Here is a 20,841-nt window from a genome sequence, read left to right as displayed (position 1 = left end):
TACCGACAAGCTCTGGTGATTCGCTTTTTTATTTTCCTTGAAAGTTTCTTTATACTTTACATCATGAAAGTATCTTCGTCCGCAGCGTCCCCGACAGCGTCGCTTCTGTCTCTTTAAATGCTGCTGAACGCAACGAGGAAGTTCGTGGTGTTAAACCGAAAGTTCTGCGCTAGATCTCTCTCTTTTGCTCCGTGTTCGACGCGGCTCTCGTGAAGGAACGCGCGCGCGACCCGTGACCCGGAGCGGGTGAGAGCCGCACTGTCGGAGACTCCTCCGTTCGTTTGCTCGCGCCCGCGCCCTCTTTGTCCACCTGGACCGTGCCGTACTTCATTGTACTGTACTGTACTGTACTGTACCGCGCTCTATCTCGACTGTTTATCGCCGTTACCGCTTGACGAACATGTGGCTCGTACTGAATAAGGAAAACAGTGAGTTTACGCCGGTTACGGAACCGAAACGAGCGACTCGTTTATACCAATAATGAATAGAACCCAGGCAGGTAGGTTGAATTACACTGACAATGACGTATGATACAGTACTGTGCTGGGTTCAGTTTGGTGGCTCGCGGGGGGGGGGGGTTGTCGGTTGTCGTGGTGAAAGGATAACGAGCAGGCGGGGTCTGTCACATGAGTCTGGACACCATATGTGATGTTCTCCAGAACCTGCTGACCAGCCTCTTGTCCAGCCTGAGAGTCCTGAGAAGGTGGAATCGGGTATGTGCTTCACTGTAGGAGCCCCTACTGGTGGCATGGTGGTTAGCACTGCTGCCTTTGGAGCTGCAGGTGACAGGTTTGAATCCCACCTCCTTGATGAAGGTATCTCCTTGAAATGGTTGCAGTAGAGTTACCCAGCTGTGTAAATGGGTAAATAATTGTAAGTTGATTTGGAGAAAAGTGTTAGCTATGTGAGTAAATGTTTACAGCTGGAACTGCACACAGGTTTAGTCAGGGATACACCGTGGTTACTGCTGCTTGTCTGCTGAGGGTACAAGGATGCAAAATGATGGTTAAGTCAAGCCAGTGTGCTTTCCTGTGGCCTTCAGATTAGCTATAGTAGAAATTGTGGGACTGTCTTGTCAAACCCTGAATGTTCTAGTAGACAGCACATCCCCAATCAGATTAAATGGATTTGTTCCCAGCAAAAGAAAAACATCTGTTTATCATCCTTTATGTCCTGTTTTTTTGCTTAGTCCAAGATGAGATCGCAGAGACATTTGTCATTGAAAATATAGCATTTTACCACCTTTTCATGAGTGTGGAAACATACTGCACATGCGGTGTGGGGCCTTTTCTCTGGGAAGTCCATGGTTTATCTGTTGTGTATAGATTAAACTTGTCGAAATAGGGCTACATCTCTGGGAATTTGTTTGAGCTTTTGAAACTACAGCCTAATCTGGGAGAGAAAATTTACCACAAATGAAATACTATATTTGAACAGTTCACAGTCTTACACAAGAGCAGCATATTTCCCAATTTCTGGTTGTCATGTTATGGATGTGCTAAAGGCCTGAGAAAACCGGTGTTACCAGCCGCGAAGATTTACATTGAAAATAGGAAATAGATTTAAGCTGTTTGCATGAGTCATGATGGAATATAATTTTTTTTTTTTTTTCCTCTTGTTGAAGTCTGACCTAATGTGTCTGTTGGGCAGGAAGTTGTCGTTTCCTCTGACCTGCATCTCGATGGTTTCACGACCAGTCTGTGAAGAACCTTCGAGGCTCTGAGGAACATTTTTTTGCTGTCGACCAGGTGAAGGTATTGTTGGCGTACCTCCTTTTTTCCCTCTTTTATTTTATTATTTGCATAATATTGTTTATCGTGTCTACTGTATTTCTTCTGTCTTTACTTATCACTGTGGAATTCATTGTGTAGAGAGTTCCAGAATACCGAAAACCTATGCAACTTGGTTCTTTTCCACAGACCACAGATACAGACTAAAAAGCCTCAAGTAGCTTTTGCAGTGAGAACATACTGATACGTAAGTTTCAGGTAGGGTTACAAGACGTAACGGAGATGTGCTGGGCAATGAGCTACCAAACACACAGGATATCTGTAGGACACACAGACACATTAACCTCAGTACAGCTGTACGTCCTTTTTCACATGTGTACATCTCTGATAACACATATTAAAATTCTCCACCACAGTAATAAAATTATTTTAAACTTTATTTAGACTCCACAGGACCTTGGATTGTCTGAGGAAAGATTAGTTCCAACACTATGATTAACTATAACTTTCTAAACAGTAAAAAACTTTTTTTTAAAACTGCATTTTGGCTGCAGATTTGTTTCCAAATACTTTTGATTTATTACTGTGAAATTCAAAAGTGAGAAGTTACATAACTTGTTTCTTAGGCCATTAGGAAGGTAGTACTTTTTAGTAATATTAAATGTTCCACAAAGTAGGTCTGATGTAACTGGGGAAAGTTTTAGTGAATGTTGCACATGGCAAGAATCTGAGTTTTTTTTTTTTTTTTTTTTTTTTTTTTCATAGATTTTATGGAATGCTCAATTGCCTTTCAAGATATCTTTGTAACAATCTTTAGATATAACTTAAATGTACTGCAAGGTATATGGAATGATCCTTATCTGTAGCTCGTATGTATATATAAAAAGATTATAAATAAGATTTACATTAAGACTCTCTAAAAGTAAATTCCAAAATTAAAAAAAATAATATCAAATTGTTAATGTGGCTCAACAAACGGCTAAACAAGGACTAATCTGGTTAAACCAAGACTAATTGTTTAAAGTTGTCATTAAACAATTTAAATATATCTTCTTGTGATGGCCTCTTTCCTGCCTGTTTCAAGATCTCCCGATCTCCCTTTCTCCCTTATTACTGGTTCAAGAGGAGGCAGTGCTACTTTGTTTGTGATCGAGATGCTGGAGAGCACAGTGAACTACCTGTGGTCTGTGGACGACGTCCTCGGGCAGGGTGCAACAGCCAGTGTCTACAAGGCTAGGAGCAAGGTAATTTACAGCATCCTTACCCAGCAGGTCGTCGTCCCTGCTTTACTTCTAAGTGTGCAGAGCGCCTACCTGCCTGCCTGATGTTTGGTCACACTAGTGGATCCAGGCAGCATGTTTCCCACTCTTGTTTGATTCTCACCTTGAAGAAAACAGGAGAACTGGTGGCAGTAAAGGTGTTCAACAAGTTGAGCTACAGTAGGCCCTACGAGGTGCAGATGAGGGAGTTTGACATGCTGCGGAAACTCAACCACGTCAACATTGTAAAGCTTTTCGCTGTGGAGGAGGTAAGGGGGTGTGCAGCTCTTCTTCTGCTGGGTTCAGGGGGGCTGATGTGCCTTTTATGGACACATCTGGAGTTTTGTGCTACGCCACCAGGGCATAATGAGGAGTCGTCTTTCCTTTGTTTTATGGTCCTAGAGGGAAATTTGTTTTGCAGTCAGGCATGTAGGACATACATAGCTTCTACATTTACATAAATATAAATATGTAAATATACATAGTTTAAAACGTTCAAAACATTATTACTCTTATAGTTAGTTATTTTAGAAGTATTAAGTTGTTGCTTACTTGACACTTTTTTTCCCCAAAGCAACTTACAGTATCTGACTCATTTATACAGCTTGTTATGTTTACTTGAGCTATTTAGGGCACCTCCGTCAACTGCATTCAGGCACTCGGTAAACAATTTCATAGACTCTGGGCCAAAGATGATGAATAAGCGCAGCATTTTCCCTGCCATTGCATAGAGTTCCAGAAAAATCTAAAATGGGGAAAAGCGACCATTGTGTTCAATCTTGGCAGCTGCTGAAGAACTGTATACAGTTTGGACAATATTGTGCTTATTAAAGATGTGTGAGAAAGATGCCTATTTATTTCATGACCTAGAGGGAAACACTGCCAAAGACAGGTTTTACATTTTGCACCCTCTATATGAAGGGTCTTATGAATTGTGTACCGTAAGCGAGTGACATGTGGGCACTGCCCGTGGAGATAATGCACTACTGTTTTGCACTGGATCAGATGCATTTGACCTCTAAGAAGGTTCTGGTAATGGAGTTCTGCTCTGGGGGAAGCCTGCTGAGCCAACTGGAGGAGCCAGAGAACGCCTTTGGACTGCCTGAGTCGGAGTTCCTCATCGTGCTGCAGTGTGTGGGTGGGTGACGGAGACGTGTTGCCTCTGTGTATGTGGGTGGCACGATGGCCTCGTGTGTGTGTTTGTGTATGTGTGTGTTTAATCACTCCAATTTCCATCATACCAGTCCACCTGAATGATATACAAGTCTTGAACAACAGCAAACTCGGCTGAAAATGTTGCAGCAAATATATTTGTCCAAACATTTTTAAGCAACTGCATCCTTAACTGTACGACAGTGCATGGCATGAACCACTTGCGCGAGAATGGCGTGGTCCACCGTGACATCAAACCAGGAAACATCATGCGCGTGGTGGGAGAGGATGGCCGATCCATCTACAAGCTGACTGACTTTGGCGCTGCCCGCGAGCTTGAGGATGATGAGAAGTTCGTCTCCATCTATGGGACTGAGGAATATCTGGTGAGAAGACATCAAAGGCCACTGAGATATTGAGATAGACGAAGTAGGGTGGGAGGCGGGTAGGTGCATACCAAATGTTGCCTTAGGCGTTTGTTTTGGTGAATCCCCTTGTGAACATGAGTCTGTGGAGGCCACAGATCTCAGTCGTCGAGACTGTAAAGGCTTTGCAGTCATTCTTCTTTGCAGCCAAAAATCCCCAAGGTACTTTTACCAGATACCCTGTGATTATTATTGAACATAGTACAGCGTAGTTATTCATTTTGAGCATTTACATTTAAATGTATTTACTTAGCAGAGGCTTTTCTCTGATGTCATATACAGTGAGTACAATGTAGTATTTAGCTTACACCTTTACGAAAGGTAACTTGCAATGTGGGATACACCACATGGAACTGCGCACAATTTCCACCCATTCATACAACAGAGCAATGTAACACACACACACACACACACACACACACACACACACACACACACACACACACACACTATGGTAGTTTTGCATCCCCAGTTTACCTGAAACACGTGTATTTGCACTGTGGGAGGAAACCAGAGCACCCAGAGGAAACCCATGAGAACGCGAGGAGAACATGCAAACTCCACACAGGCTAGTAGACTTAATATTGAAAACATATGCATTACTGTGCAGTGTAAGGCCACTTAGTGACGTGAGAGCTTGTAAAAACCAGACATATTACTATGCAGAATTACATTTTAACATAAAGCAAGTTTAATATAAAAGGTTCTTTCATACACTTGTAAATAAGTTTTTTTTTTTTTTTCTTCCCCCCCTCCCTGGAAATCTGCTGCTTTGTGAAAATTAAAAGTAGATAAGTGATTTATAGGTTGTCACTTCTGGATTGAATGTCTGCTGACAATGTTTGAAGTTGCTTCCCATCAGCTAGACTGAATCCCTGAAACCCCATCCACGTTTGTTTTCACAGCATCCTGACATGTACGAGCGTGCTGTGCTCAAGAAGCCCCAGCAGAAGTCTTATGGTGTAACGGTGGACCTCTGGAGCATTGGTGTGACCTTCTACCATGCAGCCACTGGCAGCCTGCCGTTTGTGCCCTTTGGAGGTCCACGTAGGAACAAGCGAATCATGTAACTGGAACTGTCCTCTGCTATACTCCCACCGCTCACTGATGACTCTCCAGTTCCAACAGTTCCAATTCTTCATCCCTATTTGGGTTGCATGTATCCTCTATTTATTGGGCCTTGATGAGAGACATCCTGTATCTCTCACTCTGCCCTTTAGGTACAAGATTACTACTGAGAAGCCAGTTGGAGCCATTGCTGGGGTCCAGAGTGTGGAGGATGGTCCCATTGAGTGGAGCTACCAGTTGCCATCACACTGCCAGCTTTCAGAGTGAGTGTCCAGCCTCTTGAGGTGTTTTTTCTACCAGCGTAGAGTTGTTAGTTCTCTTCTTTTCTGCTCTAACGGCTCTCTCCATGTCTTGCCTGTCCAGGGGCCTGAAAACCCAGCTGGTCCCAGTGCTTGCCAGCATCCTGGAAGCCAACCAGGACAAATGCTGGGGCTTTGACCAATTCTTTGCTGAGACCACTGGAATCCTCCATCGTGTGGCCATCCACATCTTCTCTCTGCAACAGGCCACCGTACACCGTATCTACATCCATTTCTACAACACGTGAGTTGTACATGTATATTCACTGAGCTGTTTTTAAAGACACAAGACTATTCACACGTGCCATTTTTTGCCCGCTTCTACACGGGAGTCCATGCGAATGCCTCATGAACACCCACCTAAATGCCTCATTTAAATTCATACAAACTTACTTAAACCATCATGTGAAAGTTAATTCATAAACATCAAGTGAACCAATAGAGGCTCTCCACCGTCTTCCATAACACAAGGAGCTCAGAGGCACCAGTGCTGTTCGGCGTGCCACCATTCCACTGACTGTATCAGGGCTTTCCATAAATCAGTGTTTTGTGTGTGTGAGAGAGTGAGTGTGCATGTGTGTGTGTGCTTGTGTGAGATTGCATGTGGGCAGCACAATTGATAAATAGTCCTTTCTTTGGGTAACATGTGATGGATGAACATGTAGAGTAACTTCTCATTACTGCTGTGTTACTATGAACACATACAATAAAGTGCTGGGACAGATTGTTCTTGCCAGTATAGTAGTCAATGCGTATCATTTCTGCACATTGCAGAAATCAGTATTTTTGTCATAGATAACCACCATGGTGAAGATGGGGTGCAGTATGAGGTGACCCCAGTTCATTAGAAAAATTTGCATCTTTTTTCAGTATCGTACTTATTCGTACCTCACTGTAGTTCACTGTTAGGTTAACTTCTCTGCTTTTGCTTGTTTGCTGTAAGTGAAATTTTTTAAGTTAGTTTTTTCTTTTGTTTAGGGTGTATTACCACGTTTTAGTAGCCTTTTACTTGTTTGTATGAAAGTTACTGCATTTCACTGATTGGAGATTGTTTGCAGGAGTTTTTTGGGTGAAATATGTTTTTAACAGCACGTTTGTTACTATGGCATTGCTGATACAGACCATTGCTGTATAACTGACACCGGTCTTATATACACTGTTTATCCACCTCATCTCCTGCTTACTTTGTTGCACACATCCTGTATTTACTTTTACTGTTATCCACGTCACAATTCATCAATCCATAATACGGTACTTTTAGTAATAATATAAAATCACGTGTTCATTTTTAAACTTAAGTAATGTATTAATTTACAAGAAACTGTTGTGAATTAACACATTGCTTTCGTTTAAGATTACATTAGATTAGATAGATTGCTTAATCCCAAAGGAAATTAAATGAGGGTACATCAGAATACATACAATTAAGAAGTAAGAGACCACAGTATAATAACACTGAAATGAATACATATCACATGTAGACAAGTATAAAGAATGCAAATCGAGAGTGTGCAAATAATGTTTAAGAAGTAGTACAGAGTGTTTAGTGGTCCTTGTACAGTAAGAGGTCAGTACCACCCCAGCAACGACCAGAGTCATTATATAGCCAATAACTTCACAAGCAATATTAAGTATGAACATGCTCTGGGATACTTGATATTTTAATTACTTTATTTATAATTATCAGATAGATATTTATTATATTAGACGTATAATTTATGGATGATTGGGAGTAATAATTCTTCTTTCTCCCTTGCTACACCTGTCTTATGCATAATTTGCAGAATACAGTTAATATGGCAAATCCTACACACAAGCAGATTTAAAACCTGCCTGCAAAATTCAGGCTGTATATGTAGTTACATTTATTTATTTAGCTGATGCTTTTCTCTGAAGTGACTTACAAGGTTTATGTACCTACACTTTTTACTCATTTATACAGCTGAGTAGTTTTACTGGAGCAGTTTTAGGATAAGTACCTTACTCAAGGGTACTACAGCTGGAGATGGGGATCAAACCCATGCCATTTGGAGCTAAAGGCAGCAGCTTTAACCACTATACTACCAGCTGTCCATTTATATACAGTATATTTATTTATTTTACAGCCTGAATATATCAGCCTATTATATTACAAAAGTGCTTCTTCACTTTGATAGGCAAGGCTCGAGGAATAGTTTGCTATACTTGTTTCACCCGTAGGGTTGCTTCTTTCTTTTTCCTCTCCTCCTCTTTTAGGGCCTCCATCTTCTTTGATGAGGTTGAGAAGCAGACTCAGGTCAGCACCGAGTGCCAGCAGTACTTTTTTCAGGGACACAGTCTCATTCTGGAGCCCTCCATGAAGGTGGTCAGCTTCCCCCCCACCACACCTGACCGTCCCATCTTCTTAATAAGCCGTTGCCCAGAAAAGACTGTGGGGCTGCTCTACAAGGAACGTAAGGAAGACCACCTTCATCAGTGTTTGGAGGGAATGATAGCAGGCTGTTCATAACACCATTATGTAACAGATGGGCGAGGGGGGGGTTTATGCATGTTAATACAAGGTGCATATGGAGGAAGTTGGAGGAAAAAAAACAAGGCTTATTGGAGTTCTTGAAGAGGATTCTGGGAAATCTGGGCTTCAGAAATGGGTATGAACGCTAGGTTTATGTACCCCTTGCTTACAGCACTAGTTCTTCTGCCGGAAGCAGCAGAACACACTGTCCTGATGTGGTAACTAAAATAGGGTGAGGGACTTGAGAATACCCCATTAGGGCTACGTAGGCTGTATGCTCCTGGGGACTATTTTGACTCCTTCCTGTATAAACTTTCAGTCTGAAGCCTTTTCTGTCTTCTCTCCCTCCGCATGGCAGCCGAAAGCCCAACCATGCCCACCCGATTTGACATTCTGGCCGACTTCAGCTTCTCGAAGGTGGGCACTTTCTTAAGGAATCTGAAGAGGATACCGACCGCTCTGTACCACTGACCAGTTAGGGCTTGAAAAATTGGATCTCCAGAACTGGCACTGTAGAGCTGTAAACCATAGGACTTTTTATTTTACCTCAAATTACTAGTTTTGGGAGAACTACATTCACCACTTTCCATTTTTTTTAAAAAGTGTTTAATTGTATTTTTTTTTTTTGTATTTGTTTTCTAAAATTTCTGTTTTTTGCTGCCCAACATGGCTTTTGCTTACAGTATTATGAAAAAGTGTTTACTCCTTTTTTTTATGTTTTTGAAGCTTTTGATATTAAAGTTGATGAGATCAGATGTAACATTATATGAATGGAACCTGGGAGAGGAAAAGTGTCACCAGAATTGTTTTGATGCCATTTGAGCTGAAAAACTGAAAGTGTTGTTGGTTTTTCTTACAGGCTGTACTAGGAGTGATTCACCAGTACCTGAGGATAGCCTGTTCCTTACAGCAGTGTCAGGAGCTCATTCTTCAGGGTTTCTATTGTTACATGTAAGTATCTCTACAGTAAACTGTTTCTAGGCACAGAGACTAATTGAAGTCTTGCTTTGTTCCACTTTTGGTTTACAACTTGTCTCATTTTTATAAAATCAATATGTTACCACTGGCAGTGTCTCAATTCAGTTACCTATAGTGGGTCATTCTGGTGTTTTGGGTAAGATTGTGCTTGGATAAAGCACAATCTTAAAGTTATAGTGCATGAACATTTATACCTTACATGAATTTAAGAGATCATGGGTGAAGTGAGTCTGGAAATATGCTTGGAATATTTAGGTGCAGGGGGGTGCGGTGGCGCAGTGGGTTGGACCGCAGTCCTGCTCTCCGGTGGGTCTGGGGTTCAAGTCCCGCTTGGGGTGCCTTGCGGTGGACTGCCGTCCCGTCCTGGGTGTGTCCCCTTCCTCCTCCGGCCTTACGCCCTGTGTTGCCGGGTAGGCTCCGGTTCCCCGTGACCCCGTAAGGGACAAGCGGTTCTGAAAATGTGTGTGTGTGTGTGTGTGTGTGTGTGTGTGTGTATTTAGGTGCAAAATATAGTCATAATGCAGATGCTGAGCAGCAACAAATTAATTACAGAAGGTAAACAATAAAATCCAGTTGATTGCAGTGGTGCTCGTAGCTTCCATGGTTTAGTAAGACTTGCAAAAATTGTAGAGCATCAGAAAAGCTTTGGTTTTGGGTTTTGTTCTTTCTGCTTCAGCATCATAATATCTGTCGTGCAAATGGTACGTGCCCTCATCTGAAATAAATTGACAAGTCCATGGGTCAGTCCACTTTGTGACTGGATCTTTTTTCATTTTCACCCCCAAAGTTGAGGTCATCAAGAGAAACGACACAGCTAATCTAGCTGTATCATTTTAACATGATGGTGAACATGCATCTGTGTCAGATTCAGTTAAAATGCTGCACAGGCAAATATCCGTAGCACATTTTACTATGACAGTGACAATTTAGAGGCTCGCAATTAAATCGCCATACCTTGGTGAAGGTGTAGAAATTAATGTTGTAACTTCTAAGGTCAAGACACTTTATTTCTTTTGTTTGTTTGTAATAGGAGTGATTTATTTATTCAAAATGAGTACATTTCTTTCGGTTGAAATGTACCACAGTTACTCTACATATGAACTGCTGTGTCTAATTTGTGGTGTGTGTCTGTACCCAGTGAGAATGTTCGACTGGAGTGCACTACTGTTGTACACAAGAGCAACATTTTGAACATGAAGCTCATTTCCTGTCTACATATGGAGGACAAACTAAGCCTGTTGTAAGTGCCCCACCCTCAGCCGCAGGGGTGCGTACTGTGGGGTCTGTGCTGGCATGCTGAACAGTAACAGCCCAGTGAAGCACTGAGTGGCAGCCCCCCTCTCACATGTCCCCTCCATTCTAGGAGCCAGTCTCCTATTGAGATCCCAGACCTCGTGGACAGCAGACAGAAGCTGAAACTGGTGAAGACTGTGTACCATCCACCACACTACAAACTTTGCCATACGTTGTATTTCACACATTTCACCCCATCTTTCTCACACAGTCAGAGAGAGCAAAGATGCCATGCTTTTCTAGCTGGGAATTCTGCCAGCGTTACCTTCTCATTCAGTCTCCAAACTGTTCAATAGACACAAGAGGACCTCTCCATATACATCACCAGCATCCGGAAGTTTCAGACCAAGCTAGACCACCTCTATGTGGAGCTGTCCAAGCACATGGAAATATTGACAGAGGACAAAAGGTGGGCAAAGTAGAGGGTTGAACACTTTTGTACCTGGACTCAGCTGAATAATTTCCCTCCAAAATGCTGCAGACTCTCTCCTTTGGATTTCATTTTTGTTCAGTGTTAGGAATTTAACATGACTGAAAGTTTCAAGTGTTCAGTCCTCCGTGTCACACATTGCCCAGTTATTTCAAGGCCTCGTGACAGTTCCAGTTTGTAGTACTCGCTGTGACAAGTGGTGTTGTTCACAGAGCCAGACTAGTTTCTTTCAAACCCCTAATAAAATGTTGCTAGTGCTCTTTCATGTAAGCCTGTATGTAACCATGAACAAATTTTTGTAGGATCCTATTATCCAGCATGACTTATACAGCTGTATGCATAGGTCTGAGCACTCCTTGTCAAATTGTATATTCCAATGAATCTCTAAATGTAAAAATTAGACACAGCCTCTGTACTGTATGAAGATAAATGCAAAATACAGTTTCCCTGGGGGTGCCCACACTACACAACTACCTACATAGCTTATGTTACAGAGGTGGATATTTGGGTGATTCCCATACGTGCACATAGGTATTTACTGAAGATATTCAAGTTAAGTACCTTCCCTGAGGGAACACCAGCAGCTCCTCTCTGGGATTTTATATTTTGAGTTTGGTTGCATACACACAATGGTATGTGCTGTCTCTGATCTGATCGCTTGTTGGGAAGCTTGGTTGGGGAACAATGAACAATGCTGCTGGAAAATCATCCTGGTAAAAATGAAGTTCTGTAGCCAGCGTAACATGAATCCATCAGTTTAGTTTGGGGTAAACTTGCTTTACCTTTGACTTCTCCTTGGTACAGCACACAGAAGATGGAGGTCCTGTCGGACAAGATCACCATAGTTCATCGCCAGTACAGGAAGGACAAAGCTTCAGGCAGTGAGTGACTGTTGCTGTTCAGAATCCAGAAGGATTGTTTTGGAGATCAGATGCGCTGAAGCAGGGACCTGCTGGTGTCAGTATGACCATATGGGAAAAACTTGATGTTCTGGCACCTGCATGAATTCTGCATTTACTCGTACAATAGGAGGCTCTTTCACCATTTAATTATGTGGCTGTAGGTGATGAGAATTCCACACTTATGGGAGCATAATAAGATTAACAATCTTTCTTACTGTGAATGAAGTGAATTGAAAGGTCGAAGCTAGGAGATTTTACCCGTGAAATGCAACGTGCTGAAAATATGGTATTACTATCAAGGCACTATAAAACTCTCTCACTCACACATTCACTCACTCACACACACACACACACACAGAGAGAAACCGCTTGTCCCAAGCGGGGTCGCAGAGAACCGGGGTCTAACGCAGCAACACAGGGCGCAAGGCTGGAGGGGGAAGGGACACACCCCGGACAGGGCGCCAGTCCATCACAAGGCACCCCAAGCAGGACTTGAACCCCAGACCCACCAGAGAACAGGACCTGGCCAAACCCGCTGCTGTCCCACAGCCCCCCATACTATAAAACTGGTACAACATAAAAATGTGGAAATATAGAGTTTTGCATTGAAATGTGAACCTTTTTTCATTTTCTTTACGTAGAACTGAACTACAATGATGAACAGATTCACAAGTTTGAGAAGTAAGGCATCTTTTTACTATTTTAAACAGTGAATAAATTACTCATTGTTTATTGTGTTAAAATAAGATTTTCTCCTTATATGGTTCTCTTTTCAGGATAAATTTGTCTAACAATATCAAGAAGGTCAAGTCTCTCTTCCGAGACACCTGTTTGCAGAAATACCATGAATGTTTGTCTGTGGCTGCAAACTGGACAAGGTGAGGCCTACTTGAGCTTTACACTTAACATTAGAATTGTTGAGCTCATTAGTTGAATTTTTTTGGCAGCGCCAGTCTCTTATTGGCACTTGCGGTTGATGATGTTGACACTACTTTCAAATAGTTTGATCAAAGGTGACCAGCAAGGCAGCAGTGTCAGTCTCTCCTTTCTTTGCCTCTACAGTGAACTGCACGAGATCCAGACACATCTGAAAGAGTTCACTGTCTATTTCATTGAGTTATTGAGGGACCTGCAAACATGTGAAGAACATCACAGCAAGGTTAGCTGGCTCCTCTCCTTTCAAGTGCATGTCAACATTGCATGAAAACCCAGCACTGACAAAAATTGACAACCGTAAACATCTCCGACAGAATTATTTTTACTCAAAAACAAGCCTAAAAGACTGTAATAATGGTGAAAGGTGTCTAAAATAAATACATTCCTAAATTACGTATTTTAAAAGCTAGAAAGGATACACTACTTCATGCTGTCATAGTGACGGAGTAAATAGAGCGATGGATTCAAGCATGGTGCTCGTTGTTCGTTTTATTGAACAGTGGCAAAAGAATAGTCAGGGGACAGGCAAGGGTTGAGCTATGAGCAAACATAGTCTGAAGGAGAAAACGAGAACCATATAGTCAACAAGGCGAGGATCAAGAACCGGGGAAGCAATCATACGAGGGAAAAGGAAGAACACAGGAACTGACCGCTGTGGTTGCTCTAGGAAGAGGTTCCACATGGAAGGTCTTCTGGGGCACCCTTTTATCCTGTGTCCCCTTGATGACCTGCAGATTTCACCAATGGGCCAGCAGATGAGGGTGGGACAGTACCCCCCGCCCCCCCACGTGCGACCCTAGCTGCCTTACGCCAAGAAAGAGGGCGCCCCCTGGGCCAAGGTGCCGGTCACCCTGGATGGTCTCTGTGGAAAGCAGCAATGAGAGCAGGGTCCAAAACATCATGTGCGCTCACCTGTGACTGTTCCTCTGGGCCGTAACCCTCCCAATCGACCAGATACTGCAACCCCCTTCTCTTATGTCGAGAGTCCAGTAAATCCCAGGTGGCATACGCCGGTTCCCCGTTGATCTGCACCGGAAGAGGAGTGCCCGCGGTGACTGGCTGGGGGAGAGAGGTTCCACAAGGCTTGAGAAGGGACATGTGGAGCATGGGGTGCACTTGCATACCTGGAGGAAGCAGCAGTTTGTACGTTACCGGCGTGACTCAGCACAAGACTTGAAACGGGCCGATATACCTGGGGCTCAGTTTCCTCGAGGGCAGACGCAACTTAAGGACCCGAGTGGAGAGCCAAACGCGCTGCCCCAGCACAAATGAGAGGGTCCGTTGATGTCAATCAGCCTCCCACTTGTAGTGTTCTGCATTCGCTCTGAGGTGGTCTTGGATGGACCGCCATGTGTCGCTGCTTTCTCGGTGCCGGTCCTCCACCGGCGGTACCTGACTAGGAGGGTCTGCTATGGGAACATTGCGAGCTGATACCCAAACACACACTGAAAGGGGGACAGCCCGGTGAAAGTGTGGGACAACGTATAGTGTGTGTATTCCGCCCAGGGCAGGTACTAGGCGTAATGATGCTGCATCTGGGTGCAATAAGAGTGCAAGTATCGGGAAATGTCCTGCTGGATGCGTTTAGCCTGGCCGTTTTCCTGAAGTGAGGCTCACCTTGACTCCCAGTCTATCCCAGAAGGCCCTCCACAGCCTGGACGTGAACTGAGGCCCCCAGTCCGAGACGATGTCATCTGGTAATCCGAACAACTGGAACGCCTGGTGGAATAACACTTCGGCCATCTCCTAGGTGGTGGGCAACTTGGGGAGCAGGACCAAACGTCAAGCTTTCAAAAACCGATCTACTAAGATGAGAATCACAGTCTTACCATCCGAGGGGGAAGTCCACTAGGAAGTCGATCGCCACATGAGACTGAGGATGGGAAGACATAGACAGGAAAAAACCTACTGGCTTCAGAATCTGGGTCCAGGCCTGGGAACAGGTGTCACAGGTCTCCACATAGTCCTGGACATCGTCCTCTATGGAGGGCCTCCAGAAAAGCCCCTGCAATTGGGAGAGAGTTTGCTTGATGCCTGGATGGCCTGAGGAGGGAGAGTCATGTGCCCACTGCAACAGCGCAGACTGCATCTGGGTGGGCACATACTCTTTTGTTGCGGGTTTGTCTGGGGGAGCTGTCTCAGTGGCTTGGGTTGCCTGCAGCTCACAGAAGAACTGCCAGCACACAGGGGCTACCAAGCATTCTTTGGGGAGTATGGGCTCTGGGTTTTCCGGTATGGGTTCTGGGTCATGGATCTGGGATACGGCATCCGCCTTGGTGTTCTTGGCCCCCAGCCAGTAAAAGACCGTGAACCAGAAGCGGGTAAAAAACAAAGCCAAACGAGCCTGGCAGGCCTTTTCAAGATATTCAAGGTTCCGGTAGTCAGTCAGTACCAGGAAAGGGTGGACTGCACCCTCATGCCAGTGCCTCCATTCCTCAAGCGCCAGCTTGATGGCCAGGAGCTCCCGATTCCCAATGTCATAATTGTGCTCAACAGACGACAGCTTGCGGGAGAAATAGGCATAGGGGTAGAGCTTCGGCATGTTCTCCTGTTGTTGGGAGAGAACAGCACCTACTCCCACTAGCGAGACGCCCACTTCGACCAAGAACGGAAGGGAGGGGTCGGGGTGCTTTAGCACTGGAGCGGAGGTGAAGTTAGTCTTCAAGTCCTGGAATGCCCCTTTTGCGGCCTCGCTCCAGAGCAAACGGGGACCCTTAGGTGCAGTGAGCGGGACTGTAAGGGTGCTGAAACCTTGGATAAAGCGGCGATAAATATTCACAAACCCAAGGAAGTGTTGGAGCACCTTTATCGTGGTGTGTCATGGCTAGGCGGTCACTGCGCTTACCTTCGTGGGGTCCATGGCTATCCCGTCCGGGCTCAGGATCTACTCCAGGAAGGACACATGGATTATATACCTAACAGTCTGAACTTTAATGGCAGTTTACACACAGTCTGAAACTGCTTGTCCCAAACAGGGTCACGGTAAACCAGAGCCTAACCTGGCAACACGGGGCGCAAGGTTGGGGGGAGGAGACTCACACAGGAGGGGACGCCAGTTCATCACAAGGCACCTCAAGTAGAATTTGAACCCCAGACCCACCACAGAGCAGGTCCTAGCCAAACCCACTGCGCCACTGCACCCCCCACTAATGGTGGTTTATTTGAAACTAAAGCAAATTTGCTGTACTAATTTTTATTTTACAGTTTTTCACAAACTGTACAGAAAGTCCAATTTTTGAATGACCAGAATTTGCAAATAAGATAAACTTAGTTTGATATCCAACTCAGCGACCAAAGGCATGGTTTCCAAGGCAAGGGAGGAACAGAAGGTGTTTTTCAGTGCTTTCGTTCACCCCTGTTTTTGGGGGGGCGGTGCAAACTCTACACACCCCAAGTTGGACTCAGTAGCTGACTCTCACAGCTACTGAGCAGCTCCTGAAATGTGAGTCATCAGTATTACCTGCTGTACCACCATATCTCTTATATAATTGTAAGTGTGTAGATTGTAGCACTTTCTATATGTAATATTTTTATTAGCTTTGAGCCACATTAAAATTAAAAAAAGAGAAAACCAAAGTACATTGTCTCCACTGACTCCTATTCAGTGCTGATTGTTCACAGGTTCATTCCATAAATGTGCAATATTTGTCATTCTCTTATTCATCACCAACACTCATAGGCACCGGACACCACCTGTAAACAGTGTGGATTCAGATTTAAGGTTGTCACACATTCCAATTTGTTTCCAGTTCCATTGATATTCTTCTGGGGTTCTTTTTGACATTGTTAATGACTCTTACGAGTGCAACTTGTAGCATGGGGTTAGCGCTGCTGCCTTTGGATTCAACCTTTGCCTCCCCAGTGTAGTACCCTTGAGTAAGGTACTTACCCTAAGTTGCCCAACTATATGAATTGGTGAATAGTTGTAAATACTGTAACGTTGTCAGTTGCTTTAAAAAAAAGAGTCAGCTAAATGAGTAAATGTACTTTTACTCCATAATTGTAAAATGATTTTGGCAAGACAGCCAGTTCTATTTGGATTCATCAGACCTTCACCATTTGATGAGAATGGTTCTGATTATGGTTTCATTGAGTCTTAGAAATGACTGTATAAATCTCTAGAGACTGATATCCTTCAGAAACTTTTCTTCGGAAGTCCAAGATATTTCCTCTGAATGTGACATGATGTGAAATTCTATGAATTTCTGTTTTGCCAGCTTGACTTTTGCTAATAAGGGTTTAAAAAGTTAAAAATTATATTGGGCAAGTCTGACCTAGGGGGTGCGGTGCTACAGCGGGCTTGACCAGGTCCTGTTCTCTGGCAGGTCTGGGGTTCAAGTCCTTCTTGGGGTGCCTTGTCACGGACTGGCATCCCATCCTGGGTGTGTCCCCTCCACCTCCAGCCCTACGCTCTGTGTTGCCAGGTTAGGCTTTGGTTTGCTGCGACGCCGCTTGGGACAAGTGGCTTCAGCCAGTGTGTGAAGCCTGACCTAAATCTCATCTGGCTGTATTCAAACAGTTAACTCATTACCAATGTAATAAGGCTGATTACAACTTTGGGGCAATTATCTTTTCACACCCATGACTGCACATTTCATTATTTTCCACACTGAGGAAATGACGTAAAAATAATTATCATGTATTTTTTTCTCTTGTCATTCATATGCTGTTACAACTGACAAAATCTGATCAGATTTAATGTCAAAAAGCTATAAATACAGAGGAAAGGAGAAAATTTTTTTGGGCAGCAACAAACAGAAATCTCAAATAAGTCAGGAAAATGCAATTAAAAATAAAAAAAATGGAAAAGTTAATACTTTAAAATGCATAATGTGATCATTTGTAGCACAAAGAGCCTGGGTAGTGCATGTATAAATATGAATGTAATTTCTTTTTGTGATTTAGTACCAGAATTTGTGTAATGCAGGTTATACCTGTGCAGTGATTTTTCGTTAAGTGCTCTAAGGAAACCTTCACTTGAAGAGTGCTGGCTGTGTGAACTCTAGGTTTTAAAACTGAATTTGTATGTATAATATGTACTGTGTATAATATGAACTCCGAATGCAAGATTATCTTAAAGTCCATTCTTTGTCTCAGGTTTTGGAGAGAGTCCTGCTCAGCCTCCAGCAGGTACCACTAATGCCACAACCCACAGATAACCCAGTTGACAACGACCACATGGTCCTAAGGTGGGCGGGGTGGTCATCTACAGAGTCATCACCTTTATCCTTGGCAATTTTTTGTCCTCATTTGTGTTCTTATCAGGGCACCTGATACCATAGCGGTTATAGCTGCTGCCTTTGGAACTCAAAGGTTGCTGGTTTGAATCTCACCTACTACTGCAGTACCCATGAGCAAAGTACTTAACCCTAAATTGCTCTAGCAAAATTATTTGGCTCATAAATGGGTAAACAGTTGCAGGTCGTTGTTTTGGAGAAAGCATCAGCTAAATGAACAAATGTCTTATTTAGCTTTTTGATTAGGTGATACCTACCCTACACAAGTTGTAATGTCTGTGTATCACATTGCTTATAGAACAGCTGCTTTGTGGTTTAAACTTTTCAGTGTTCTGATGGTGCCAGAGGCATAGGGGGCAGCATCGCAGTGTGGGAGGCACATTGTGGCAGACAGAGAAATGAGACAGTGGAGTAGGCCGAGGTTGTTGACAAGTAGCCAGACTTTTTTAACTCAGTACTGGTTCAGATGTATGGAGCTCTAAGTGGGATTATGAAAGCAGGCTTTTTCTGACACCATTATTCTCCTGTGATACTGCTCTATTTTTTATATTTATCTGTAATTAAGGATACTGTTTTTTTTTTTTTTTTTTTAAATACTTCACAGCTAGGATTGCATCCTCTTGTCAAAGGAACTGAAAGTGATGCAGTGGAAAGCTAGTGCAGTTTCACTGTTGCATTCATGGTGCAGTATTGCCATGTGCTCACCTCCCACCTGTATGACTCTATGATGTTAAAGGTTTCTGTTCTACTTTGTAGGCTGAACCAGTTGAAGGACGAAATGGAATTAGTTGCACGTGAGCTACAGCATAACAACAGCCTTATTGAGAGGTACAGCAGTAACCGATTCTGTCACTCACAACACTGCCTTGCCGCAATGAATTTTTGTTTTAATTAACTGCTGTTCTAGAGGGGAAGCTGCGCAGTGATGAATTTCTTCTGTTGACTGAGGAAACAAAATTAGCAACTGGTGTTTTTTTTAAAGGACACAATCAGTGTAGAATAATACATGATTTAGAAGGATACCTGAACAAATATGGTTGTAGAACTGCGAGAGAAGCTGACAATTGAAATTGGCCTCATGGAGCCATCACGTTTTCTGTGTAATTCAACAGAATAGTGACTCCTGCTAGTCTGCTAACACCTTTTTTTAAAAGAACATGGTTTTCTGAAGTCATGGCTTATCCAAATGCTATATATCCATGTTTAGTTTATCTACTTGGCATGGATTTTGACGATATCAGTATTATTTCTTTTTATTCTTCTATTTACTCTCTATACATGCATTTAGCAAATTGATTCAAGTGCCACAGTGATTAATGTAGCTGGTCTTTAACAAAGGTAATATAGTACACTTGTAGGAATCATTCTTCATATCATATTTTGGTAGTGTGCGATCTTTGTTGGCAATGGACTTGTGTTCTGGAATAATGTACAGTATCTATTATTTTTCAGCTTGGGAGCAATGACCATGAGTCCAGGAGTATGAACAGCCACTGATTAAGGGCTATAAGGTACATATGTAAATAAGTACTGAAAACAACATCCAGGATGTTCCGAAACGGTCCCCTTCTAAGACAGGTGCTTGGTCAATGGATGATGTGCAAGCCACCGCTGTTTCGTTTATGTAAATGTATTTATTTTGTAAATCCAGGTCTTATCTTTTCATTGTCCTTCTCTCTGCTTTCTTCCTACCCAAACTACTGACCTCGCAGCTCAGTGTTCATGCAGTGTCAGCAGCTTTTGTGTGGGACATTACTTGGAGCAGTCCAGGGTGATAAACATTGATCCAATTCACCCACACGGTGGCCTAATTATTGCTCTGCCGCATATCTTGCAGTTCCTGCTGAGGTGTTTAAGCTGCCACTTCTGGGATTGATTTTAATTTGAACATTAACTACACTCTCGCCATAGAACTGCAGTAACTCTCTATCTTGAGAACAGTTTGTTCAGAGGGTTAGGGTTGTACCAGACAAAGTAGAGGACATCTGGAGAAGCCTTGATCCACAGTGGCAGCCTCTATCAGAATGAGGAAACTGTCCAGCCATGTGTCTCTTTGCCACCCGCCATGAAGTTCAATCAGAAACGTGTCAGGCTTGTGTCACTTGGATTGTATCATCCTGGTCTGCCAGTGCTTTTTGCTTGTGCCTTTCAGATGGAGAGTTGGTCACATTGCTGGGGCTAAATATTGGACATTCTAGAATGTGAGGAAAAACCCACAGTCTGTTTTAAAATTGTTCAATTTGCATGTACGTTACAAGTACATTTTATAATTTAGAAGGCACTTTTCTCCAAAGTGATGTACATCTCAGGATAAACAAATTGTCATTGAGTAATACGTCATCTAGGAGAATGTGAATCTGTAAACTTGGCACTTTATTTTTCTCTGTGAATTAAATTATTTAAAAACGCAAATGTGTCACTGATTGTATGTACATTTATTGTTAAGCATCCACTATTAGTGTGAAATAATGGTAGTTTGCCTTATGACAGAAATAACATGTCAAATGTAATGCAAGCTGATGAGTGGTACATTTTAAGAGAAGAGTGAGAAATTGCTTGCTTTGGGGGAAAGGGTCAGATTGATTTCTGTAACTCAAAGAGAATGTTCTAGAGAACCTGAAAACCAGACCGCCATTCCTTG

The 20,841-nt window shown here is 43.1% G+C and overlaps 1 protein-coding gene across 6 annotated transcripts; it reads left to right on the top strand.

The window, feature by feature from the left end:
- Positions 1–20,603, top strand: ikbke (inhibitor of nuclear factor kappa B kinase subunit epsilon). Of its 6 annotated transcripts, none has more exons than XM_018758701.1 (23): positions 1–15; positions 1,651–1,754; positions 1,920–1,988; positions 2,854–2,974; positions 3,121–3,258; positions 3,995–4,127; positions 4,346–4,527; positions 5,472–5,632; positions 5,787–5,897; positions 5,998–6,177; positions 8,169–8,365; positions 8,783–8,841; positions 9,284–9,375; positions 10,541–10,642; positions 10,766–10,823; positions 10,992–11,104; positions 11,930–12,006; positions 12,669–12,708; positions 12,804–12,905; positions 13,090–13,186; positions 18,061–18,152; positions 18,957–19,028; positions 19,653–20,603. In XM_018758701.1, the coding sequence occupies exons 4-23, from the start codon at positions 2,885–2,887 to the stop codon at positions 19,684–19,686; spliced, it is 2,130 nt and encodes a 709-aa protein (XP_018614217.1). In that variant the 5' UTR covers positions 1–15; positions 1,651–1,754; positions 1,920–1,988; positions 2,854–2,884; the 3' UTR covers positions 19,687–20,603. The 6 variants fall into 6 exon arrangements, with proteins under 6 accessions (XP_018614217.1, XP_018614215.1, XP_018614219.1 ...); XM_018758699.1 differs by lacking the exon at positions 1–15 and adding an exon at positions 162–246 and having other exon boundaries at positions 1,920–1,977; XM_018758703.1 differs by lacking the exon at positions 1–15 and adding an exon at positions 162–246 and having other exon boundaries at positions 18,061–18,093.
- Positions 20,604–20,841: the final 238 nt, after the last annotated feature.

Source organism: Scleropages formosus, chromosome 2, assembly GCF_900964775.1.
Source record: "Scleropages formosus chromosome 2, fSclFor1.1, whole genome shotgun sequence".
In the NCBI taxonomy this organism is placed as follows: Eukaryota; Metazoa; Chordata; class Actinopteri; order Osteoglossiformes; family Osteoglossidae; genus Scleropages; species Scleropages formosus.
Note: the sequence above shows the minus strand (reverse complement) of the source record. Positions and strands in the feature narration are given on the sequence as shown.